This window comes from Manacus candei, unplaced genomic scaffold (genome assembly GCF_025592945.1).
Source record: "Manacus candei isolate 608988 ecotype Guabito, Panama unplaced genomic scaffold, ASM2559294v1 h1tg000033l, whole genome shotgun sequence".
NCBI classification, from domain to species: domain Eukaryota; kingdom Metazoa; phylum Chordata; class Aves; order Passeriformes; family Pipridae; genus Manacus; species Manacus candei.
Genome location: NW_026138081.1, coordinates 9,222,615 through 9,250,028, shown reverse-complemented (window position 1 = coordinate 9,250,028; position 27,414 = coordinate 9,222,615). Strand labels below are relative to the sequence as shown.

General features: G+C 42.3%; 1 protein-coding gene across 2 annotated transcripts in view; it reads left to right on the top strand.

The window, feature by feature from the left end:
* The window catches only part of VPS18 (VPS18 core subunit of CORVET and HOPS complexes), a 96,874-nt gene that overhangs the window by 621 nt on the left and 68,839 nt on the right, over positions 1-27,414 (top strand). The window contains exons 2-5 of one of the 2 annotated variants that reach the window (XR_007905211.1): positions 1,784-1,925; positions 2,117-2,208; positions 2,932-4,802; positions 5,524-6,787. Coding sequence is in view for 1 of the 2 variants with exons in the window: in XM_051791869.1 (XP_051647829.1) it covers positions 1,784-1,925; positions 2,117-2,208; positions 2,932-4,802; positions 5,524-6,252 (2,834 nt within the window). In the remaining variant the exon portion in view is untranslated. Of the gene's footprint in view, positions 1-1,783; positions 1,926-2,116; positions 2,209-2,931; positions 4,803-5,523; positions 7,835-27,414 lie in introns of those variants that run through there. The other variant, XM_051791869.1, reaches the window with a different exon arrangement.

Below are 27,414 nucleotides of genomic sequence, written 5' to 3'. Positions count from 1 at the left end.
CCTCTTTTATCTCCTCTCTGAGGAAGCCAGCTGTTACAGTGTTATGGATGTGTGCACAGCTGTACCTGTATGAAGTTAGTTTCCTAACTCAGGGGCAGTTTCCGAAGACTTCATTTCTTTCGAGTGGTTCCTTTAGGCTGACTACATGATGGCAAGGTTACCAAGAAAGCAGTCTGTGTCACTATTAAACTTTTCTGTCAAGATCTGTGAAGCTTTGGTATACGGTCCTATTCAGGGAGGTGTCCAATTGATGTAAAGTGATGGTGTGATCCCCAGTCAGTTGTTTCTTTCCTGTGAGAGAAAGCAAACAAATGGCAGGAATATTCCATGATAAATTCAAGCTTTATTAGGTTCAATAACCATTCCCTTTTAGATGCCACCATTCACCATTTTGTTGGGTGTGGCAGGGAAATATAGGTTATGAGACGATTCTGTTCTCTCTGGTATTGTCATGGTAGTACCAGCTGCTGTGCAGAGCTGGCATTTTTGAGTTACAAGTGTGGAAATACATGGACACATTCTTTCAAATTTTTTCTTCATATGGTCTTGCCCACTGTGAATCTTCAGGGAAACCAGGTTGTGAGGTTCATATATGCAGTAAGAATTGATGAATTCTGTCATGCTGTGGATATTATTGAGTGTAAATATGCTGGCAGAATTACTCTGAGCCTAAGTACTGAAGTAGGTATGTTCCTCTTGTTTGTTTTGACAGAAATTGTTATTTTGTATTGTAATGTTAGATAAAGAATAAGTGGCCTGAAGAGGTGTTGTGCAGAACAGTGTTGGGACAGGCCAGGTCACTGAAAATAAATTTTCAAGGCCTCAACTTTTCTTCTTGACTGCTGCAACACCTGTCTCCAGTCATGGCTGCTTTACAGTTGAGAAATCTGCCTGTTTGCTGACAGTTGATGTTGGCAAAGGAAGTTGGGGAAACTGGTAAATGGCAAAGGCACAGCCTAATCAGCATTTTAATTATTCTTAAATCAGACCAGACTGGCAATTTTTAATGAAACTTGGGCTGGTAAAACTTGTGGGCAATCTGAAGTTTAAGCAAACTTATTTTGGAAAAAGATACAATAGTTAATTTCCTGAAAGCAGTCCATAAGGTTAGATTGGAAATTTTGGAAGATGTTGAAACATATTTCTCAGTTTCAGTTAGTTGTCCCCTGCATTTGTTAAACTGCAGGTATTGTTTCTCAAAGTTGTAGATAACCAAGCAGTGACACTCTATCCAACCTAAAGTCCTGCTGAGTTGTGTATTGAGTGTGCTTCAAAGTGGTGCTAGTAGTCCCAGTTTAGAGAGTGTTAGGCCTATGCTCTGTAGGGCAGAAGTAGTGGGGTAGCTTCTATGGTAGTGTCTGCTCAGAGCCCTCTTTGTGCTGTGTAATACCAACCATTCTTTCCTCTCTTGAACAAATAAACAGTCAGTCAAGGAAAACAAATTATTATGTGATTCTACTCTCATTTTCAGCTCTTTTTGCAGTTTATGTGACAGTTTTCTGGCATCCCCTGCAATTCGATGTGCTTTCAAATTAACACTTACAACAAGTCTGCAGTTCTGTGACAAGACAGTAAAGCATATTATTACTTTTCTTTCCTGTTATACATATCTACATGAGTGCTGCTCTCTGTGTTCATGCTCCATGGAGCACGCATTTTTCAGTAAAACTCGGAGCAGGCAATGATCCTTCTAGTCTTTTAGGTTGGATTTTGATGCAGTATGGGATTATTGTTGCGGTGTTTTGTCTTATTTAGTTTTTAAGTGTTCGCATTCTCTCTCCAGGATATGTGAATGCACGACTGGAGAAGGAAACACCAATATTTAACAAGCAAAGGATTGATTTTGCTCCTCCAGAGAAAATTAACAGCTTAGTGGTCTCCTCTAACCAGCTCTGTATGAGCCTTGGCAAAGACACCATTCTCAGGTAATGCTGCCAGAGTCCTGAAGTTTCTGCTTGTTTTCCCCGGCCTGTTTGTTTTTTTTTTTCTTAAGTTATTAGAGAACTTATATTTGCAAACTGGATAAGAAGTCATGAGCCAAATATGGAAAACAGGTAAGGAGTTACATGTACATGGCCTTCTGTTGGAAGCACGCTTTCATGGTTTCTCTTTGCAGGATTGATCTTGGGAAGCCAGATGAACCTAATCAGGTAGAGCTGGGACGCAAAGATGAAGCCAGAGTCTACAAGATGTTTTTGGACCACACAGGTGAGGCAGTGGACCATGTATATTTACAGACAGTGGTCAGTGGTGCAATTCAGCATGCATAACAAAGCTCTGGTGAAGTTTGCTTTCTGTTCTGTATATAAAGAGAACAGGTCAATCTTCTGGGCCAGGCTCTGTTGCCCAGGGACCCTGCTTACTGATTTGCCCTTTTGCTAGTAGTAAATCACTGACTTGTTGTGTCTGTGTTGTGTTTCAGAACTCTCTAAAATGAACACCTGCAATTAGGCTGTTGTAAGCAAGGCTGCTAAAGCCAGTAAAAGGAAATTTTTGGCCATCACTCTGTGCTGTATGGTTTATATAAGGATTTTTAAAAAGGACCATAAAACATCTGCAATTTGTAGCCTTGACTGATTTTAAAAAACTAAATGAAAGTTTGGAAGGAGATGCTTGTATCTCTCACCAACTCCCAGGTGTAGTAGGGAACTCTGGGAACTGTTTATCCTTAGGACACTTATTGAAACACAATACCTTCTTGCTAAAGCATCTGGGACTAGTAATGTAAGTTTGCAACATATGGACTACCATTCTGATCCAACATGGAAATCCCCCACATTCCTGTGAATGCCTGGGAAAGTGTTGGATTAAGTATGTTGATATTAGAATTTATCAAATGTTAGGATTAGAAGCCTCAGGAATTTGGCTTGCTTAGGCACAGTCTTAATTTGTTCTCTCCTTCTCCTTCCCATACCCATCTCCTGTTGGCAGGCTCCCATCTCCTGATTGCTCTGAACACCAGTGAATGCCTTTACCTGAACAGAAGTGTTCAGAAAGTGCGGGCACTCTCTCGCTGGAAAGGACACTTGATTGAAAGTGTGGGCTGGAACAAATTTCTTGGTTCAGAGACCAACACTGGGCCCATCCTGGTGGGGACATCCCAGGGGCAGATCTATGAGGCTGAAATCTCTGTCAGCGAAGGAAGCCTCTTCAGCACTAACCCTGACCAGTACTTCCGACAGGTCTACACTCTGGAAGAGGAATCAGGACCTGCCCCAGTCTGCTGCTTGGAGATTGAACGAGGGATAGAAGGGAAATTTTTTATTATCGCAACCACTAGGAAGAGACTCTTCCAGTTTGTTGGCAAAGTGCCTGAAGGAACAGAGCAGCAAGGCTTCAGCTCCATATTTGCTATGCATGCTGACCATTTGCCCAGCTTTCGGGAGTTTCCGGCCAACTTGGGATTCAGTGAGATAGCCTTTTACACTCCAAAACTGCGCTCCAACCCACGCTCCTTTGCCTGGATGATGGGAAATGGTGTTTTATATGGTACGTTGGATTATAGTCGTCTTGATTCCATTTTGAGTGATGAACGGGTCTGGGTTTATCCTGCTGATATTGACATAACTGTGAACAAGCCAATATCCATTGTACTTACCCAGTTCCACTTCCTGTTGCTGCTGCCTGACCGGGTGAAGGCTGTATGCACTCTGAATGGGCAGGTTGTTTTCCAAGATCTCTTCCTGGAGAAGTTTGGCCTGCTGACGTCCATGATCAAAGATCCCACAGTCCAGCAGATATGGATCCACACTGAGAAAGTAGTGTTCCGCTACCATGTCCAACGGGAATCTAGAGATGTGTGGAAGATGTATATGAATATGAACAAATTTGATTTAGCTAAAGAGTATTGTAAGGACCGTCCAGAGTGTCTAGATATTGTACTGGCAAAGGAGGCAGAGCACTGTTTCCAAAACAAGAGGTATCTAGACAGTGCCAAATGTTATGCACTGACCCAGAACTACTTTGAGGAAATTGCTCTGAAGTTCATTGAAGCCAAGCAAGAAGAGGCCCTGATGGAGTTTCTGATTAAGAAGCTAAGTAACCTAAAACCTTCAGAGAAGACACAGACCACTCTGCTGACCACGTGGTTGACAGAGTTGTACCTGAACTGGCTGGGTATATTGGAAGGAGATCCCTCACAGCGAAATCTCTACTTAGATACACGGGAGAAGTTTCGCACTTTCCTGAGCAGTCCTAAAAACAAAGACTGTCTTTTTAATAATCGGGCATCTATTTATGAGCTGTTGGCAAGCCATGGCGACACAGAGCACATGGTGTACTTTGCAGTCATCATGCAGGATTACGAGCGTGTAGTAGCTCACCACTGCCAGCATGATGAGTACGATGAGGCTCTAAATGTGTTGTCCAGGCACAGAGACGAGAAGCTGTTCTACAAGTTCTCTCCAGTTCTCATCCAGCATATTCCCAAGAAGGTAGTTGATGCTTGGATTTCTATGGGCTCTAGACTGGATGCCAGGAACCTCATTCCAGCCCTTGTTAACTATAGCCAGAGTGCCAGCACCCAGCAGATCAATGAAGCCATTAGATATATGGAGTTCTGTGTCTATCAGTTGGAGGAAACCCAGCAAGCCATTCACAACTACCTGTTGTCTCTTTACGCTTTATGCCGACCAGACTCACTGCTATCATACCTGGAGCAGGCAGGAACCAACCCAAACAGGATCCACTATGACCTGAAGTATGCATTGCGCCTGTGTGCAGAGCATGGGCACCACCATGCATGTGTCCATATTTACAAAGTGATGGAATTATATGAGGAGGCTGTGGATCTCGCTTTACAGGTGTGTGTGTGTCTGTGCATGCTATGATATACAGCAATGTAGCTTATTCAAGTTACCTTGAACAATGGAGCATTGAGAGGAACTGGACAGACTCATCAGGATTGAAGCTGTGCAGCTAAGGCTAGGAGGAAAGACCTGTCTCTATTAACATACTTCTATGCTTTCACAATTGTTTTAAGTAGACAGCTGACTGTTACAAGCCATAACTGAGGGTAGGACCATGGAAAGCACAAGGGGGAGTACTGTCTATCTTAAACTCAGTCTCTGACATAAAATACCTTTAACATATCTGCCTTTATGCAAGACTTGTATAGCTACTGTTAAGGATTCTAATTACTTCCTGTTCCTAACTGTGAAAATTGTCACAGAAGAATGCCTTCGTCAGCTTACTCTGACCTTCGCTGAGATGCTGGATTTTTTTCTATTGGCCTTGCTATGTCTTAGCTGAAATGTGTGACCAGCAAAGATACTCTAACATGGATTTGCCCTTTTTGTGCTGGGCTTTGTTCTCTGTTGGGTAGCAAGCGAATCATCATGGGGGAATACTAGTGGAGAGGAGAGATGTTTGACATGTAAACAAGGAGCAGGCCTGTAGTGCAGTCCTAGGCAAAGAGAAGTTTTCTGTTATTTCCTCCTATAATGGACAGCAGGCTTTGAAGTTGAATGGTGGATAAACAAAGAGGGAAACTTAACTCTGTTTCCTTCTCTGTCCAACTTCTAGGTGGATGTTGATCTTGCCAAGTCCTGTGCAGATCTTCCTGAAGATGATGAGGAACTCCGAAAGAAGCTGTGGTTGAAGATCGCTCGGCATGTTGTTCAGGAAGAGAAGGATGTCAAGAAGGCAATGGCCTGCCTGTCCAGTTGTGCCCTGCTGAAGATCGAAGATGTGCTGCCATTCTTTCCAGACTTTGTCACTATTGACCATTTCAAGGAGGCAATCTGTAACTCGCTGGAGGACTACAACAAACACATTGAGGAGCTGAAAAGGGAGATGGAGGAAGCCACACAGAGCGCCAAGAGGATCCGAGAGGACATCCAAGAAATGAGAAATAAGTATGGGTCTGTGGAACCTCAGGAAAAATGTGCTGCTTGTGACTTTCCACTTCTAAACCGCCCTTTTTACCTTTTCCTGTGTGGTCACATGTTTCACTATGACTGTCTCCTCCAAGCAGTTTTCCCAAACCTTCCTGCCTATAAGCAGGCAAAACTTGAAGATCTTCAGAAGAAGCTGGCAGCTACCAGTCAGCCGTCCAAGAGCCACCATCGTCCCAAGGATGCAGATACCATTAGCCTGGGGAAGGGACAGCAGAGTCGGGAACAGATCAAAGCTGACATTGATGATATCGTGGCAGCAGAATGTGTGTACTGTGGTGAGCTGATGATCCGATCCATTGACAAACCTTTTATTGATCCCCAAAAGTATGAAGAGGAGATGCAAAGCTGGCTGTAGTTTTTCCGAATCTGCAGCTGTCAGTGTGTGAGAGTAGTTTTGTTCACAACTTGTGAAACTTCTGTGGTGGCAGTATAACCTCCAGGAGCAGGAATATGGTGACTTCTGTGGAACTCCAAGGAGAGTAGTGGGGTCTTTTTACCAGGATTACAGAGAAGTAGTCCTGAAAAATGGGGAGATACAGCTATGGCTGTTTAAGAACTTTAGCAATAGTTAGAACTAACTTACATCCTGGAATATATTTAGCAGATGTTTGCTGCTTGCAGTTCTTCTGAGGTTCTCAATGGGAAGCTAATGGAGTGTTTTGCTGTCCAGAAGGAATTGGGAATAGCCCATGATTTGTCTTCCCTGTTGTGTGGTATTTGTTTTGGTGAAGACAAGCTTAAAGGGAAAGATAGTGAAGGACACTAAGCAATGTAGTCTTCATTTATCACTTTCAAAGCTGGAATTGTCATCTGTTTCCTTTTTGCTGAGAATCTATAACCACATACATGGGAGGAACATGAAAGGACAAATGCTCTTGCGTATGTATTTTGTAAACATCATGCTACACAAATACATGTTTCTATGCAATGGCGATGTAAGAATGTGTATAATTCTCAAGCAGGAGTGTCTCATAATACACTAAAATAATTTGCCTGCAATTCAAGATGTGTAATTCTCTTTCTCACAAGCTTTATGCACAAGCCTATCCATTTGAATTTTCTCTAGGTATTGTTTCTGGAAATGCTTGTTCGCCCATTTCTCACTCTCTCCATGCTGTTCCTACTATGACTGCCTTTGTATAGCGGGTCTTGGTTTTGTCTTCACCCCAAACCAAAATTGATGTATGCAGTAATAAGGTTTCAACTGATGTTCTGCAAGCAGAAACACAACCTGTTTGTATTATCCTGAAGTGGTCCTCTTCAAGCTGCACTTGATACAGAGATCTAGTCAGAGTTTCACTCAATCGTAGTCTACGGAAAAGTTCTGTGGTGTGAAATTTTGCTTTGCCCTTTAAAACCAGTACCTTGTGCTTAAAAAGTCTTTTGCTTTCCTGGTAGTATTTGATACTTTCTGAAAATGGCTGTAAGTCACTGCTTCTATCTATTGCTCCAATTTGGAAAATTCTTCCCAGAAGATAGCAATCACTACTTGTGAGTGAGGGAACAAAATATTTTCTTTAGAGATTTAACAAGAGTTCCTTACTTATTTAAAGAAAATAAAATTTTAATTAAATTTTGCCATTTGGGGCTAAATCACAAAGGTAGTAATTGACAGAAGAATTGAATGTTCTAAAAGGAGAAAATCATAGTCTTGTAATTAAGACAATAGAAATTATTGTCTTCTGAAAAACCTTTTCAGTTCTTTCATATGAATGTGCTTGTCTCTCAATCTCCTAATCTCCCTGTTTATAGGGTTGTAGAAATGGGTCTTCATGTTAGTATAAATTGGTGTCCTCAAGGATCTGACCTAAGAATTATGGTAACAATTCAGAACATCAGAAGAACTTATATGCTTTTATTGGGAGCTAACCTGGAATGAATGAATTTTATCTGTGTAAAATGACATGAGTAATAAAGAACAGATCTGACGGTAGGAAGACCTGAGGTTTCGAAATCCTCTTTCCTTTGTCGGAGCCATGGGATAGGCAGTCTTGTTACCACCTGGTGGTGTGTGTTTCTTGGCTTATCAGAAACCACTGTTTCAGTGGTTCCATTAAGAGGCGGCTCAGAAACCCCCACGTGTAGTTTTCTTTGGCTCTAGGAGTGCGCACCAGATGCATATACCACAAATCTCATGTTTCCTCACCATTGTTAACTGAAAAATCATTTACGTGATTTGTTGTCAAGGTTGTGGAGAGTGTTACTGCCAGCAAAGACTGCAGCAGTGATTAAATGACTGGTGCCAGTAGTACAGGAAGCTACATAAAGGTATCTTCTGAACTTTCTTTGCATTGTCAAATGTTTCAAAAGTTTCAATAACCACTCGTGCTTCTTGAAAATTTTGCGGTGTCACTCAGTGAAAAAGGTAAGAGGGTTTGTTTTCTTGGGAGGCAAGTGGGTATGTGGAGGTGGAGGGAAGTGAACTGCTTACTGTTCTCCCATAAATCTAATCTGCAAGGTCTTTCTCTTTGCTTTCAGAATAGCGTTTTTATCTTTTCTCCTTGTAATTTCAACATAGTTACATTTTAGGACTCAGTCCTTTGTTTTTTTAGCTATGAATGAACTGTATACCAGCTGTTACAAATGGTGTGGCCTTGGGCTTTGTCCTTGTCTGTGTGAATAACCCCTACCATTTAGTTTAATGCAGCTAAAGAACAGCATAACCAAAAAGCTGGGTGGGACCCCCAGCCCTGTGTACCCAGAAAAAATACCTGTAGCTAGATCTACACTGAAGAAATTTAATTGTGCAGGCAAGACCTAAAGCAAACTTGTGCCTACTACATCACCTCTCCTAGGCCTTGAGCCAAGGGATGGGGGAAATACTCAGAGTTGGGGGAGACAATGGCGAGTGTGTGTGTTGAAAGAGTTTGTAGAGAATTTCAGGTGCACTTGCTGTTGATCTGTGTTGTTGGAAGTAGCTAACTGAAACTTGAAGAGCAGTGTGTTCTGTCTCCTTTCGAAAAATGAATGCCCAGGCTGGAAATTTAGAAAGGCAAATTCTTAACAAGCCACTAGATGTCATTGCTGTCCATTTAAATACTGAGGTTTGCTGCATAGAGCTACAGGTGTTCTGTAGCAGAAGAAAGAATAGTACAAAAGCGAGGAACTGAACCAGGATCCCAGCACCTTTGGAGGTGTGTGGATACAGACCTCTAAGGTAGTTACTGGAGGTAAAGATGTTAAAAAATTGTCTTTAACTAAAAGGCAATTTTGTTCCCAGATCCCTGTTTTTCAGGTTTTGAGTATCAAAAGATGCATTTACTCTGTTAATTAAGTAAGTATCATAAAATTGTAAAATCATTTATGTTGGAAAAGACCTCTAAGATCATCAAGTCCAACTGCTCACCCAGCACTGCCAAGTCCACCACTAAACCATGTCCCCAAGTGCCACATCGACATGCCTTTTAAATACCTCCCAGGATGGTGATTCTGTCACTTCCCTGGACATCCTGTTCCAATGCCTGACCACTCTTTCATTGAAGAAATTTTTCCTGATATCCAATCTAAGTCTCTCCTGGCACAACTTGAGGCTATTTCCTCTTATCCTGTCATTTGTTACCTGGGAGAAGATACCAACCTCCCCCTTGCTACAACCTCCTTTCAGGTAGTTGTAAAGAGCAATAAGATCCCTTCTAACCCTCCTTTTCTCCAGGCTAAACAACCACAGTTTCCTCAGCCACTCCTGCTAAGACTTCTGCTCCAGACCATTGTTACTCTTTGGACACGCTCCAGCACCTCAATATCTGTCTTGTGGTGGGAGGCCCAAAACTGAACACAGTGTTTGAGGTGCAGCATTTTTTGTTAACTGTATTGTAGTGTAAGTTCTCTACAGACCTAGTTGATTTAATAAACTGTAGAGAGATCATCCTTGGGCTTGGAGTTGCAGTATCTGGTGGCCTCGGGCCTGGCCATTTTTGCTTGCTTCCTCTTCACTTTGTCCTGACAGCAGATGCACAGACTGTGAGCCAGCTCCTTAGTTGCCTGAGTTCACATTTAGTGTGTCTTGTTAAAAGCACCAGTAAAGCTGGATTTGTAATATGATATTGGACGCTGGCTTGCATAAACAGGTAAGTTAGTATGTTTGCTTTTGCCTCTGAGTTGGGGGGTCATAATCCCAATAAAACTGCAAGTGTGGGAGTAAGTACATCTTGTACTCCATCAAAATAAGATGTTGTAGTTTGACTCAGACTGTAGTCATGCATTAGCATGTATTTCTTGGAAAGGGTAGTTCCCAGTCGCCACTGTACTGTCAATGTAAACATATAGACTGTCTTTGTTTACAAGTGCAAATTCTTAGTTTCTAGTGGGGTTTCATTCCTTGCATCACTTCATCCAGCAAACCTGTACTGAGCTGTGGGAAGGCAGAATAAAACTAGGCCTCTTCCTTGCAACAAGTATGCTGAGCTGAAATGTGAGGTTTGAAACGTACAGGACTTACAGTGTTTTTTATTTTTAATTTGTTATTATTCAGATGCATTAAGTATTTTTACCCAGAATAGATGGAGTACCATGTGATTCACTGAGATATGTGTAGTGTTCATGGGAGAATCTTAAGGCATCCGCAGAGAGAGGCTGGCAAGGATCTTCTGTCTTTTTTGTACATCAAGGAAGGGACGCCCTAGAAAGGAAAGGGAATGGTGGTTTCTGTAAAATAATTTGGCCAAACTTTATGTATCTGACTTCAGGGAAGCTTCCTCAATGAAACTGTAATATTGATGGATCTGTACTATTCACACTGAGGTACTGAGGAAGAAAAAAATAATTTCCTTTGGAGTAAGAATTTTGATAAAATTGAAAAGCTTAGGGCTTGAAAGTGGAACATTACAGGCATGCTCTAAATTTGCAGTGAATTATGTATGGGTTCAGCTCCTAAGCTGTCTGCTGTCTCTGAGTGTGCCCAGTCCAGACTTAACACCTTTTGAACCCTCTAGGATTTGAGTTTCATGCCTGTACTGTGATTTTGGAGACGTGTGATACTTCCCCCTTGACTCAGTGTTTGTTTTTTTTCACTCCCAGATTTCATGGAAAGGCATCAGGCTACTTATTTAGAGAATAAGCTTTAAGGCAACCTGGCCTGCAGCTGCTTTCAGGTGAAAGGAGGGGAAAAAGATTAAACAAACTTGTTAGATCTACGTGTTGAAACTGGCTGGGATGGAGAGAAAAAGGGGCTCAGGCATTTCCTCTCTGTAATGGCCAAAGGTATTGGAGGCAGCTTGTTTAAGTAAGACTGGTTCCTTAGGAATAGGGAAGCTACAGGAGCACTCTAAGGTTACGAGTAGAGCTGTAACTGATCCTACACACTCTCTTTGTCATGGTGGGACAGCTCAGCAGAGGACAGTTTCCAACTTGCAACAAGTCAGTATTGGGTTCAGACTTGCCACAGAGCTTCACGACCCCTATGATGATGGTGGTAGAGCTGTTTGAATTTAACACTTGAGCCGCAGAGCTTGGCTGGTGCGGGAACAAGCACAGCTTGATGTGGCTGTAGAACATCAGGCTTTCTCACTACACAGAGAGATTTTCATCATATGCTTCCAAGCACCACATAAATATCCTTGTTTTATAAAGGAACATACAGGCTATACGTGATATGTGACAGATAGTAATTTTGGCATTTCCCTACTTTCCAGGAATTCATATATTCCTGCTGTGCTGCTGTGGTGGCTGTAGGCTGTGTTGTCTTCAGAAGAGGATTAGATCTAGCCTTTTGTTTGTTTAACACATGGTTTGTTTGCTTCATCTGAGCTCGGAATACTATTTGTTGGTAGAGGTTTATTACAACTGAAAGTATTCAGGAGAAGCTGAACCATAGCCTAGCCCTCATTTCATGTTGAATGGTTCATTGTAGGTGGCGGCTTATAGAAAAAGGGTTGAACAACTGGTTTGCTATCCAACACCAGGTATTCTCTACTTCATGCAATTCAATTCCAAGTGCCAGTCACTTGGCATGGGGCATGATCTTCAGAACACAGCCTGAACTTGGAGGCTGCTGGACTCTACTTAAGCAGACATCTGTGTTTCCCAATTAGTCAGTTATTCAACAGTCTTTTTTCATCTCTTTGTGTGTACATACTGAATAGATTTTCTAATAAATAAGTTACTGCAGTGGAACTGGGTTCAAAATAAAGTTGTTCTTCAATCTACTGATTCTTCTTTTATTTTCTCACATTTATTAAAAGCAAGGTGCACAGTGTGGTTTTGAGGGATGTCACAGACAAAGAGCATGAGGGTTGATGGATTATTTCTTTAGGACTCTACAGACTCTACATGACATTTATTAGCAGCTGGCCTGACTGGGTTAGGTGGCTGCTGTATTGTTTTTCACCCTGTGAACAAGATACTCTCTGGTAAGAGCCTGTGAAGTCATGAGTAGTAAAAAATTGTTGGCTATTTAATATGATTTTAGCAAAATAACTGTTGTCCAATTTTTCTCATAGTAGCTATCAACATAATTTTTATCTAAATAAAATATTCCACATGTAGCTGAACCATATGTTGCCATCATTGATAACAGGGCTGTAAACTTTGATCTGCTCATGCTGTTTGACAGAGTTGAACAGAATGTTGCTGGGTGAGGAGGAAACAGAGACTTGAGGCTTACTCTCCTAGATGTCCCAATTCTTTGTTTAATACTTGCCTGTGTGTCACAGCATGACTGTCTCAGATCGACATCGGCATTTGTGTTACAGTGATACTTTCCGCTGAGCAGCCTTTTTGGGAGAAAAACAATTCCTTATGTTCTTCAGTCTGTTTCAAACTTGCCTGCTTGGCCAGTTAATGAGATTGGAATAACTAGGACCATGTCATCTTTCTATGTTCTTCTGAAAGGTTGTTTATGGTAATCCTCAGTATATGCTTCAAAGACTTGCAGTGGCAGGGTTTCCAAAGCAAAAAATATTTTAGTACAGGAAACATCTAATGAAGGGGGAACAGAAATGTTCTCTTCTGTGAACTTGAGTGGGCACAAATCAACAGTGATGATTGACATGTACCTTTTTTATTCATTCTTCTGTCACTGGGGCAGGTACCATCTTAGCAGCCACCTTTGTCTCTAACTCACTTCTTTCACCTTCTCTGCTCATTGCTTTAGCAAAGAACTGTTTGATTCTAACATAGATACTAAATATAGAAAGAGTTAATATGGGGTGAGTGGTGAAGCTCCCTTCCACTAAGCTTGAAAACGAAGGAAGAAAGGAAGAGAATTATGTGGAGAAGGTAACAAGATGCCCACTGACTTTCAGATTTCAGAAGGATGAAACACAGGAGACAGACCAAAGCTGTGCCAGGGTAGTGAATGTAGCTCGCAGTCTTTATTCCAATACAGCAGAATAGTACAGGCTCTGAAAATTCTTGCTTCTGACCAGTCTCTCTTGCCTGAAGTGTGTACCACTTTTCTCTGAGTCGTAGACAGGAGCATCACAAGGTTGTGGCCGAGAAGGCTGTGTCAGATTTTATCATTTGCAGCAGACAAGAGGATGATCTACAAGCCTCCTATATTGGTGGAATGAGGAGGAGTTGGAGAGTAGGACAGTAGGACAGAGCATACTTTGGATTCAGGAGACTTCCTGATGTATAAACAGCTCTCCTAGATGCTGCTGAATGTCATACCTGGCTTTTAGGTGGTTTTATTTCCTAAACTATGCTGTCTGTGTATGGAAATACTAGGATCCTTAAAATGTTCTTAGACGCTTACACAGCTGAGTCACTACTGAGGTGTCAGCAGGACCATTCAGTGTCATGTCTGAATTAATACCAACGCTCTCTTGTTTGGAGTAGCTGTGCTGAGCTGTCTGAGCAGCAGAGCAATAGGATGGCTGTTTTAACAAAGTTTGATATTTAAATCTACAGAGATTGCCCACAGTAGCATGGTCTTGTTGAAGAACTGAGTCTGAAGGTTTTGAGGGTTTTTCCCTGCTTTTTCGGTGCCACAACTAACATATGAAGAGGATTTGGCTTTTCACTATGCCCCTCATCTTTCTGACTTATACCATTAATGAGTATGGGAGGCTCAAGATGGTTGGAGAAGGTTGATAAACAGGTATCCAATCTTGCAGAGAAGTGACTGAGGTGGGTCACACAATATCCCTATTCAAAACAAAAACAACCCTCCCAAAAAGCAGTGTGGCAAACCTCTCTACTAAGTCTCTTTCTGTTCCATCTCTGGAAGTTTTAAGTTAGATAATTTGGGTCACAAGCTATACAGAACTCTTGGGTTTTGGCAGCAGTCCAGTTTGGTAGCCTATGAAAAATTATTGTGTCCAGGTGCCTACTGAGTGGGGACATAAATGCAACATGTCACAGGCTGCAGCTGTTAGATGGAGATTGCAGTAATGTCCCTGGAACACTGAATTTAAAAGAAAAAAAAAAAGGCAAATATTTGAAGAAATGGGGGTGTTGCTCTCTGCCCTAATGTAGTCCAGTACATATCAAAGTCACCCCTTTCCTTTAATAGCAGGAAGGAAATAAGATCTGTATCTCTTGGGAACAAACTTCTAAAACCAACTTTCACTTGCATTCCTATGTCTCCTTTTAGTGCCTTTGAATGGTAAAAATTCACATTCTCACTTTTTCGTCACCACAGCCTGGATATTAGATCACTCTAGGATGTTGACTTTTGGTCACAGTCTCATTAACATCTTAGCTTGGGTGTTGGTGCTCCTCTCCCATGCTCGAGTGCCTCATAAGGATTCTTATCGCCCCAAAACAGTTACTTTGGATCCCAGCCCAGCATGTGTGGGCATTGGCAGGATTTGGATATTTATAGAGATTTCTACTTCCTTCTTTTCTTTGGGCCACTTTCTTACTACAAGAATTCCTTATTTCTTCTGTGCCCCAATGAATGCAACACTCCTAGGGTGGTATCTGGGCAGTAGATGTTATGTATATGCCTTCCCAGCTGCCAGGGCCAGTGCAAACAGGTATAACACAGCACTGGTCTGTAAGGCACAGGGGGAAAAAAAAGGCACTACTTTTTTCACACCCTTAGATATAGTTTTGGGAGATTACTTAGCCTTGTTGATTTATTGTGTCATTATTAAACTCAGATATCTTGACATCTCTATCACTATTATAATGTGATTAGAGAGGGAGAGTCAAACGCCCTGACCATTTTTTCTGGTTGAAATGGTCCTCTGGGTCTTTAGAGTGGCAGAAGGGTGGACCTTTCAAACAGTACAGTGATGGTTTTGTTTTGATCCATTCCTTGAAAGGTGAATAAATAAAATCTGATTCTTACAGAAATCTTTACAATTACCAGTTAAAGTTTCATCTGACTTTCTAGGTAGAGAAGGAGAGCAGCAGTGGTAGCTACTTGACAGCTCCACGTGTGCAGAGTAACTCAAAGCATTTGCTGACTGACCAGGTCAGCTGATGATGGGAATGCAGAGAAGCAACTTCCCCTTTGCTTTCCCTTGCTGGAGGTTCTGGCTGGGTTTCTCTGTTTGACTCACATGTCATTTCCCTCAAAACTTATAGGACTCTGGTAACTCTGCCTCATTCTGAAATTCAGCTGAAATTTGTCAGTATGTCTCTGTTAGGAGTTTGGCACCAGAAGTAGGATTTAAAAAGCTTTGTTTCTTTTGGAAGCCAGGGGAATAATGTGAATATTAGATCTGAGCTGCTGTAATCAAGATTTGGAAGGACTACAGGGAATGGGGCAGGACCCTGAATGCATGGCTGGAAAAGGAAAACCTGCAGTGGACATATTTTGAGCATTTCTTACAAGAAGGCACTAAGAGACTTGACTAGGAGACAGTACTTGAAAGAGTGCGTAGTATCCTCTATGTCTCATTAACAGATGGTTCTAAGAGCCAACTGTGGAAATGCAAACTCATGCATGTTTGTGCTTGCTCTGCTTGTGCCTCTCCTGGCAGCACTCGCTGGCATAATCTGTTGGAAATTAACCTTTTGCACGAGGTATCATTACAGAGGCTGGTATAATTCATCCCACTGCCTGTGACAAATCTCTGTATCCCCCCTCCACACTCTTTCCAACAAGAAGGAATTCTATCAGAATGGTAGACAAATGCTGGGTATAGGATCTCACACTTGTGATGGACAAACTTTCTTCTCCTGCTGTAAGTTTTTCTGTGCTTTCGTCCATGATTGTCCACACAATCCTCTACCCCAATTACCCATTGATTAGGGCTCCTCTGGTAATCTGCCAGATGCAGGTTTGTTACCAACAGATGGCAGAAAGCATTTGAGGTAATGAGAGAAAGGATAATGATTGCTGATCTGCATAATAATCAGCTTGTGAACAGGTTTTGTGTTTTTTTTCCTGTTTCCACTGGCTCAAAGATTGCACTGTCAGACAACTAGACACCTCTTGAGTTAAAGAAATAGTAAGGGAAGAACCCATTTCTTTCAACTACTGTTAAGATTTCTGAAGATACATGTACTCTCCATCATACAGATTAAGATTTAGTCAGTCACAGGTTGTGCCCAGAGTGCTAGGAATGAACATTCAGTCCTCTTGCGATCAAGACCTCTAACCAACCAATGTAGTCAGAAAGACTTTCCCTTTTCTGTTTACTGAGACAATTTTCCCCACCTTATCATGAGGCAGGAAGACCCTTGTTTTCCTTGGACCAGCATCACCTTTGCACTCTCCAATACCTAGTCTGAAAAAATACCTTCCTACTTCCATGTGTTTTGGAGTTCTTTAACCAAATTCTGCTGCTTTGCACATTGAGACAACCACACCACTGCCACATGTCTATATCTAAATTATTCTGGAGTCCTTGCAGGAACAAGTCTTTCCTGTCATACTCTAGAGCAGTGTTACTGGAGTTATATATTTTATAGCACCAGTTTCCTATGCTGCACAAGACCTGTAGTACAGATTTTTACTATTTGAAATCTATATACACTTAGACTCTTTCTATTACTAACTATCCCTATATGAAACAAGCCATGTAACACTCAAAAATTGTCTTGGTGCCATCTACAGTGAATTTTGGCAAAGGATTTGGATTGAAGAACTTTGCCCAAAAAGTCGCCTTAGACATGTACAGGAGGTGAGTGCTAAGGCTGAGCTGTTCTACATTTATCCCCCAGGAGGACTGGTAGACAAAGGGCACAAGTTTCCATTGAACCCCTTTACTTTGTGAAATCCCTTTCTCTTTCTTCATTTAAGATGATCTAGATGGAGGTTTTTGAAATTCAGACTTGATTCCACAGAATAGTAAATGCAGCTTATTTCCCTGAGAATTACACTGGGTGCTGATAATGCAGCACCCTCCTGCCAATTCTCTGGAAGGATGGTGTTTATCAGAATCTCAGCTGTATCATGTGCAGCCATGCACTTGTTACTAGTAGTTCTAGCATCTGAACCTTACAAGGCCATCACTATCTACTCCTGTCAGTGTGTTACACCTGTATTATCTGGAGGAGAGGGAGAATTTTTGTTTTTGAGCTTGTACTCTAAAACACAAGGCTTTACTATTAAATCTGGATGCCCAGCTACAGATATTGCTGTTGGTTACAGGATTTTCCTGTCCTTAGCCCGGTTTCTAAGGAAACAGCGCCTGGCCATCTGAGCTTGTGCACATTTGTTATATCCTTTTTTTCTGTGTCCACGTTCTTTCCTCTCCAATTTCTGAATTTATTTGCCAAGTGCAATTTTATTTGACACATACATTGTGAAGTTGCTGACTTGCTGTAAGTTTCCTGAAAATAGGTGATAGGGAGTGTCTCTTACTTGTGGCTCTATAAACAATGCCTGTGGTGTATGCTCAAAGTTTGAGTTACTAGACAATCTGTATGAAAGAAAAATAGGGAAGGCTGCAGCCAGAGGAAAAACAGCTTCTGATGCTGTGGCTTGTTAGACACATGCAAGTCCAAATGCTAATTCATATAACAGCCATTTTCTCTAATTCGACTTCTGCAACTGCTTGCGAAAACTAGTCACAGTGGTCACTGTGAAGGGAAAAAAACTAAATTTCTTGTACTTTTCAGAGACTATCTGTCCTCATTTAGCAACACTGCAACATGACAGACTATCCTTGTAGATGGCTGTGGGACACTTACTAATATGTTCTATTTATTTTCTGGAAAGAGAATGGCTGAACTGTGTCCTGTGATAGAGAGACCAATGTTTCTGAAGAAAAATGGAGCCTTTAGCTATTCTGTTGAACAGGTGACCCTTGATTAAGTTGGGTCTTGCCCAGAAGCCCTGCAGAGAGGGAGAAAAGCCTGAGGCAGAGATTTCATGTGCATCTGAGCTGACATTCGTTTCTTCTGGCTTGTGGATGGCAGCAATGGGCAATAGGACCTGACAAGATATGTGTAGGGAGTGAAGAGGTGAGAAAAGGGAGGAGAACTTTCATCTTTCATCTCTTGGTGATAGTGAGCTTTTTAGTTTACTGTTTCTCAGGCTGCTGAGAGTTTGGATATGTAAAGATAATGTGTATTCCTAAGGCAGGATCTCTCTTGATGGAAACAATAATCATGACAAATGGGAGTCAACTGCGAGACTGTGTGTATCCTGACAGCAGCATGCTGGGTGAAAAACAGACTTCTTGGAACTGATCAGAGTGTAAGTAAAAACAAGTATGCAGGGGGGGAGTTGTTTTTGGTTTTTATGTTTCTCCCAATGAGCACTGTCTGTTAATACTTCTTTCTTTGCTGGTACCCAGAGACCTGCCTGGTGTTAACTGATTCCAGGGGAATTGGCAGACTTTAAAGTTCAGTATTGATGCAGGGTTAATGATTCTCTGCTGAGGGAGACTGGGGCACTCTGCAGCAGGACTGCTTCTTTGACTATGCACAGGCCACTTGGGAGATGGTAACAGCACAGGTAATGCTGTTAATGCTCTGCTGGTAATGCACAAAGCTCTGTCAGGCAGCAGAGACTGGGGAGAGGTGTCTCTCATTCTTAAAGGGGACTTCATTAGCTGGGTTAGGGGTATGTGTGTGTGGGGAAGGGAGGTTTTCCAGGAGAAGAGATGGAGTCTGGACTGTGTCCATTGCCCCCCCCCATTAATCTTTGCAAAAGACAGCTATATTTGTTAGCTGGTAGAGCTGAGTTACTTCACTGCTGGCAGAAGGTAATGCTGCTGAGCTTGCTTCCTTCTGAGGGAGCTCGAGCAGGACTACTCCAGCCAGTGAATTCCCAAGGACTATGTGTAGATTGAGGCTGTCACACTACTTACAGTGCTTCACAGATGTATTGGAACTTTTACGTCAACCTTTTAAGTGAAGGAATGGAGAGTGAGGGTTTATTTAGGGAACAAACAGAAGTGCCTCTAGAGTTCAGAAATAAAACCAGAGGAACTATAATGTTTTTAAAAGCATCCCTCTCTGTACGTTTCTTTGAAAGTGTTTTCAAGGCTGCTGTGCAGTGTAATGTCACTTCAAGCCTATACAAGATCAAAAATGCTGCTCTTTAGCAGGTGAAAGAGAGGCTCAAATGAATGAGGCAGTATTTCTTAAGGCAGTGTATTCAATAAAGCAGTATCCAGAACCTTTCCTGCTAGCAAAAGTGAGGCTAAGCTTAGAAGCCACTGAGCTACTGTTAATAGCTTATGACAGTTATTTTCTCTCTGCTATTATCCTGGCTTTGATTCCTGGCTTTGGTCCACTTAGTGATACTGTGCATCTCCTGTGAAAGATGTCCTGTGCAGTGTATTTTTAGATAGCAGAGAGGTGAAGAGTTTCATGTTCAAAAGCAATTGATTTGTTATTGATTACAATATACCTAACTGCTTTCTCTGGCCTTAGTCTCTTGCAAATGAACATAACCAAAAGGAGTAAGAGGAATTAGAGAACAGATAACTCACACTTCTACATGTCTCTGTCTCATCCTTATTTGCACATGCATATCCAGAGTGCTGCTGAACACTTGTGTCTGCTGCTGCTGAAATTGGTGCTCAGAACTGTTCAGAAATAAATTTCAGGGTTATTGTTATTTATCCAGTACACCTGCTTCCACGTTCTTCTTCCCTTCTTCTATGGAAACCCTCAGGAATGCCACTTTTAAGGCTTCAGAGAGTCAAACTACCACAAAAACATTGCCAGTGACTTCACAGAAACAGTGGCTGGCACAAGGCATTTCTAATTCCTTGTAGTGCTTAACTGAGAGTTAGTTGAGAATGCTGAGCTATTCATTAGCACACATAACAACAGTACTATGTGGTACTTCAAAGATGGAATTTAAACTCTGCAATAGCCCCACTGAGATATTTTATTGCCTTTGGCTTGAGACCCTTTCTTCCCAGTGAAGATGTCTGGCTTCATAAGTGCAGGTTGCTTTATTTACAGATGCCACACTTTTAATTCGTCTTTAAAGGAACTCATTCATAGCAGTCCCAACTCTAGAGTGAATCTGAATGTGTTTTGTGTATGATGTGTGATTCTGAGACAGGACTGGGTACTTGTAGAGGCTAATCTTTCTCTTTAATAAGAGCTAGGAAGCTTTGCAGCTGCAAGTGGTGTAAGTTTTTGGGTCTCCCACAAAGCATTCCACTCTGCTATACATCCTGAGTCTTGGTCAGACCATGGTAAGACAGGATACTTCATAAAGAAGGGGTATTGTTTCATAACTGTCATAGTTTAATCTGCCACCACATATGAGAAGTGCCACAATTCTAGTTTTTGTTCAGCAGGGCTCTGCTTCCTGGTCTCAGTTACTGGGCTGACCAAAGGAAAGATTAAGAGTCTATTTTTAACTGAGTATTGATTATTTTTCCCCTTTCCCTCTTTTTATAGTATAATATATCATGAAGGACTTCATGCCATCAACACCTTTTTCTCAAAACTGATACTAACCAGAACCAAATAAAATAGCTCATGATTAGTTGCCATTTGCTTAATGCTCTTGTCCCTTGAAGGTGTAAAAATCTTAATATGTCTTCCTGGTTGTGATACCTGCTTACTCTGTGACCTTTGAGTCACATGATTATATGATAAAATGGGAGGAATGATACCTGTGGCAGATGGCTGTGTGGCTATCTCAGGCTCTCAAAGCCAACGGGAGTGTAAGACACAATTATTTCTGAGTCAGAAAAAACTCTGTCACCATGCCCATGAAGGGTATTGGGAAAAGAAAGCTCCCAAAGAAAGTCTGTTGGAGGTTTTCTGTCCTCTGCCTGGATTGCTGCCAGAGCTGGTGACGGAATGAGTGCTGCGGCAGATTAAAGTTACACTAATCCAGATCATCCAGAAATGCGAGACCTCCAATCATTCATGAGTTGGCCAGAAAATTAGACTGTTGCCATTCTAAAAAAGAAAATACTCTTTCCTAATGTTCCACTGGGACTATCATATTGCAATCCAATGACCTTACAGTGAGCACCTAGTAAGTCTTTGGTGGTTTCTTGCTGCTCTTGCTTCATGTCTTCATTCCTCAGGAATGAGGAATACTCTAAAGGCTACCATCTGTGAATATCCATTCAGTATTGCACCTTGATTAAGATATGCATAAGTTTTTGAAAGTTTTTATTTATAAAAGCAGTACCTGCAATAGTTATCTAACTGCCCTAAGCTACAGGCTTGGGGATTCAGGGTGCAGATATATTGCTTGAGCATAATCAAACCCGATTTTCAAGAAGGGCAAGAAGAAGAACCCTGGAAACTACAGGCCTGAAAGTCCCACTTCAGTGCCTGGTAAAGTTATGGAGAAGATTATTCTGGGAAGTATTGAAAAACACCTGAAAGACAACGCTGTCATTGGTCACAGCCAGCACGGCTCCATGAGAGGAAAGTCCTCTTCATCAAACCTGATTTTCTTTTATGAGAAGGTAATCTACCTAGTTGATCAAGGGAAGCCAGTTGCTGTAATCTTTCTGGATTTCAGTAAAGTTTTTGATACTGTCTCTCACAGTTCTGTACAAAATGTCCAGCCCACAGCTGGATAAACACATCACGCAGTGGGTGAGCAATCGGCTCACGGGTCGAGCACAGAGGGTAACAGTGAATGGGGTGACATCAGACTGGTGACCTGTCCCTAGTAGGGGTCTGCAGGGCTCCATCTTGGGCCCTCTGCTCTTCAACATCTTCATAAATGACTCTGACACAGGACTAGAAGGGATACTAAGCGAGTTTGCAGATGATACAAAACTCAGAGAAGGTGTTGAATTCCTTGAAGGCAGGGAGGCCCTACAGAGAGACCTTGAGGAATTAGAGGACTGGGCAATCCCCAGACCATATGAAGTTCAACAAGGGAAAGTGCTGGATTCTGCACCTGGGATGGGGTAACCCTGGATGCCTCAGGGCATACAGTCTGAGGAATGAGGTGCTGGAAAGCAGTGCTGTGGAAAGGGACCTGGGGGTCGTGGTTGAAGGTAAGCTGAATATGAGCCAGCAGTACCCTGGCACCCAGGAGGGAAAACTGGCCTGAAGTTGTGTCAGGGGAGGTTTAAGTTTGATATTAGAAAGAGGTTCTTTACTCAGAGAGTGGTTGGGCACTGGTTGGGCTCCCCAGGGTAGTGGTCACAGCACCAAGCCTGACTGAGTTCAAGAAGCATTTGGACAGTGCACTCAGGGACATGGTGTGACTCTTGGGGATGGTCCTGTGCAGGGCTATGGGTTAGACTCAATGATCCTTGAGGGTCCCTTCCAGCTCAGCATATTCTGTAGTGTTGTGAAAGAATTACTATCACACAGTCTCAGTGGGGCTTGAACCTACAGAATGCCTCTGAGGTACTCAGGGCTTCCACGGACAGCTTTCTTTCCTAGTTTAAAATGTGATTGAAATAAAGTGGTCTATGCTGGAATGACACCAGCTGAGCTTCCTTTCCCTGCCTAAAATCCAAGCCTGTGGTCAGTTTTTCCTGCCTTTTTTTTTTTTTTTTTTGCACTTGAGCTTATGCTTATCATCTTCTTAGGGGATTTTCTGTATTACAGCAGAGCATCATCTTGCATATTCTGAGACATCTCGTGACTGCCTTTTTATGTCCTTTTTAATCTACCCAGTAGAACTATTCTCTCTGGCACACAGCACAGTCTGGGCTTCAGTCTGATCCTACAGGTATTGTAGTGAGTCAAAATAGAGTAAGGGGGATATTCTTCTCTGAGGATTGGGCATGCTGGGACTGAAAAACTTTGTGCATATACAAGAAATAGCAGTGAGTGATTCACTTGCAGTCATGTGAGTTTCTCTAGCAGTCTGTTCCTGTTTTCCCTTGTTATAAAAAGTAGCAAATGCACTTCCACCAAAAATCTCTGCAAGAGTGGTTGACTTTCATTGACTCTTCAGGTACAAACAAGAGCAACAACACTGTGGTTGTAGTTTATAGATTTTTCCCCTAGAATAAAACCAGCTCTCATGGAGAGTTAGACTATGCATCTCTCTTGTTAGCTTTCATAAAATAGGAATAACTATAAGAGCAAAAATTGTAGGAAAGCAATGAATGTGTTCTGCATGTTTGTTTAGATGTTGGAGGTCAGGTATGAAAGGCAAGCTCCTGAGGCAGGAGCCCCCAAGGCTTTCAAGCAATCTTGCCAGGTGAAGAGGTGAGATCAAGAAATCTTGACACTTAGAAAATGAGGTTCTATTGCTTCTGTTTTGGGCTGCCAACATTTTTTACACTTCCTTTTACAGCAGAGAAGGACAGAAGCTATCTTTGAAAATACAAGTATTTCATCATTATCTGCTTTCAGAGTCTGGGCTTGAAAACAAAATGTGAAAAGAAAAATGCAAGAGATGGCGTCAGTGACTGTTCCATGTTGCTTTATCAAGCTCTTCTGTACAACTGTCACGTAAGGAGACCCAACCCTTATCTAAAAGTGAAGTCATGCTGCACAGCCACAACTTTGTCATAGCTGCATATGCAATGTATGGTGGGTGATGCCATGTGGCTCTCGAAGTCCGTCAGGCTTGCCTGTTGGGGTCCCCATCCTCAGAACTTCATGCCTATTTCTGTGTAACTGATATCCTTTGCCTTTTGCAAGAAGAAAAGTTAATGCCACTCCTTGTCTAAAGCAGTGCCATTTTTCCCCCTAATGAACCCCTGGCAAATGCTATATCTGAAAAGATATTTTCTTCTGTAGCTTACAAGCTGATTGATCTCCTGTGGGTCAAGGGTACTGTGCCAGGAAAGGGAAGAATTCAATTCTGCCTTTTCAAGACTAATCCTGACATGCCAGTGTTTGCATGCTGGAAAGTGTTTCTGTACATTTCTGAGGATTATGAATATAATCCAATACAGCTTTTGTGCTAGCGTGTCCCTTCCTCTCCTCTGGCACCAGATCCAGGCCTCTGGGTTTTGAAGACCTATCTAGGAAGCCTCCACACCTGGTTGTATAAAGTGTTTCTGCTTGCAATGAAACTCAGCAGGACCCAATACCCTATAATAGTGTTATTAGGGTGCTCTGGTGCTACAGAAGGCCTGTTAAAAGTTTGGCCAAGTGTCAGACACTCAGTTTGGCTTCCCCTGAGCTGCTGCAAAGTAGAAGGAGGTGCTTAGAAAAAAGGACTTCACCTGTGGTTTTTGAGGGCACTGTAGCTCCTCAGTCTTCATCTGGTGCCGGAACAGTGCTAAAATTGAGTGTTGTTCTGTCTGCTGTAGACTTTGTCCTGAATGAGATTGATTTGCAAAAAGCAATGAGGGTGGGGGAAGAGGAGAAGAAATAATCTGGTGCAAACAAATAATCTGTGTGTGCTATTACACCAGGAGTATATGCCACAATTCTAAGGGAATTTCTTCTTCCTTTCCTAGAAGAGAGAAAAAGGGGAGAGGGGGAAATATCTTTAATTTAGCCATGTTTTCTAAGTTAAAAGAGAGATTTGGAAAGTGTAACTGCTTTTGCAACCCCCACTATATAATAATTCAAGCTGCTCACAAAGCTTACAGGCTCCTCTACCTCTCCAGTGCTGGTTTTTTTCAGCTATGGAGAAATCTATAGTTCTGGCCCTGTGGCATTTTTTAGAGGCATGGGGATGTTAATGCTAGAATCTTGGCAACTTTCCAACCAGAGTAATTACATTCTGCCGACCTGAAATTCTTCCTGCTTCTACACAAGGTCACTTTAGGCACCAACAGAGCCAGGGCTACAACTCGGTGCCCTGCTTTGCCCTTCCCTCCATCCCCTTGGTCTATCCTCCAGGCACCTTCTCCTCAAAGGCACAGAGGGCTCCTTGCTCACTCTAAGGTACCTAGTGCCCTGTAAAAATTGAGCTAAGAAAATGGGTCTGATCAAATCCCCTGAACGACTGTCATTAGGTTTTGAAGTGTGACCTGATATCCAGTTTCCTTTGATAAGTCAGGGGCTGGTATTTTAACAGACAGTGGCTCTTTTCTTTTTCTCCCTTCGACCCCTTTGGAGCCAGTGTGGCACAGCTAATTCATGGAGGAAATTACATTTATTACTTCTCCTAGCAAATGCGCCCCCTCTGCGATGCCGTTTCGTGCAGCGTAGGACAGATGTAAGTCAGCCAGCCCATTTTCCTAATTTCATTTGGAAGGATCAAGAGACACCATGCTGATCTCGCAGGCTGGGGGCTCAGTCTAGAAAGAAAAGACGCAGCAGTTTCCTGCATTGATGGAATCTATGGCCTCGCCCCAAATGTTGGTTGTCCGAAAAGAAAAAATCTCAAGGACAAAGCATATCCTTCCAAAACCAAAACAAACTGCCCCAACAAACCTCCCTATGTGACAGCGCTGACTGGGAGGAAGGGATCTGGCTTTGAGGCAGTAACTCAGCTGTTGTTTCAGTGTAGATCTCCTTGTGCTGCCTTTGCCTTCCCATCCTGCAAGGCAGAGCTGAGAAAACCCTTGTCCAGGATACTCTGATATTCAAGGCAAATCTTTTCACATGGTCTGTCTGCACAGTCTCCTCTGTGACTGTGCACAGACCTAAATCTCCAGCCACTAATCCCACAGGTCTTTGTGTATTAATTCTTTACAGTGCCTCTGTGCTTGCTTTCCTCTTATGCCTAGCCTCTCTTTGATGTCCCAGCTTGCAGGTTTTTAAAATGACACAACCTAGGAAGGATTTGTGGGAAGGATAAAACATGTGAGAGACATTCTGGCCAGAGTTGGGGCTGTTTTTGTTGTAAGAAAAAAAATTGCAGTTATCCTCATCTACGCTTTCTGTTTTCTTTTTACCCTCCTTATCATTTGCTTGTTTTTCTTCAGGAGATGGTGCTAGAAAGAGGCATAGTAATCATGCCTGATATAATTATACAAAGGGGGTTTGAACCAATATCAGGATGGTCATTCAAGCTTTTTGAATTCAGCGGTGCTATCAAAACAAATATTACAGGATTTGGTCTCAAATCCATCATTCTTGTTTGAAAGTGCTAAGAAGTGAACAATCATTCAGAACCAATATCCATACCACCTCCACCTCAGACTGCATTTAACACTTGTATGGGTTAAAAAAACTGAAGAGTCAGGAAAAGAAAGTGTAATTGCATTTCTACTTTAATCAGACCTAACTCAGTCCTCTGTGAAGGTTTAATCTTTGCAGTGGATGAGGCTAGATTTGATGGTGTTTCTTGAAACCCATAAGATAAAAGTGCTGGGACAAAGTCTGGTTTTCAAATAACTATGAAACTGTATGAATAGCATACAGCTAAACAGCATAGCTAAAGGTTAAAAGGACTGATCTAATAGGGAAAGCAGATGACTACATAATATTACGGCTGTTTTTGAAAATGTATTAACCCAATTTCTAACCTTGCAGTCAGCTGCCTCAAAATACTATTGCCTTTGGCTTCAAGCCAAAGCATCACTAAGCTACACAAAATTACAATAACCTATAGACAAATTTAGAAAATGAAGGAAAAATAGAAATCATCATATTTGACACCTCTGTTTGTGATCTCTTGCTATTGTGTTTGTATCATCAGTATGCAATACAGTCTGCTATAAGCCAAGGCAGAGACAAGTGGTGTGTCGTTGCTCAGGGTGTGTGGTTCTGGGGCTTTTAGGTGTGCCCAGCTGTGCCACTGGGGTGCCAGTCAGAGGACAGGCTTCGGCATGTCATGCTATCTAATCACTGCAGCGTTTGGTCCTTCAGCACTTCCCATGATGACACCAGGCTTCAACAGAAAATTTGCTTGATTAAAAAGCACCAGTTTAGGAAACAGTGGGGAGACTGCAAGACTGCCTAGGTAAAGAGAGGGCACGTCTGCTGGCAGGCAAGAAAGCAAGGCAAGGAAAAGGGTGAAGCCTGCAGATGGGAGAATTAGTGCCTGCTGTTTGTGGGGCAAGGGCAGAAGGAGCTCCTGCCAGAAATCTGGTGCTGGCAGAGGGATACATACGCACACGCACGCACACGGAAGGAAGTGTGTGTATTCATGGGTGCATATGGCTGAGTCCATGTGCTTAGACATGTGGCATGTTTATGCAGATTCTTTATATGTATGAACACACCAGGAAGAGGTCTGCCTTTTCAGAAGTGATTCACAGTTTGGGGTAAGCTAACACGTTGCTTCCATGCAGCTTGCTTTGTCAGGAAGACTTGAGTTCCTTCTGCTCTGCAATTGCAACCCTCTGAGGAGCAAACAGCAGTTACCTTGGAAAAATGTTTGGTCTGGTGTATCTGCATGTGGGAGCAGAGCATGGAGCCC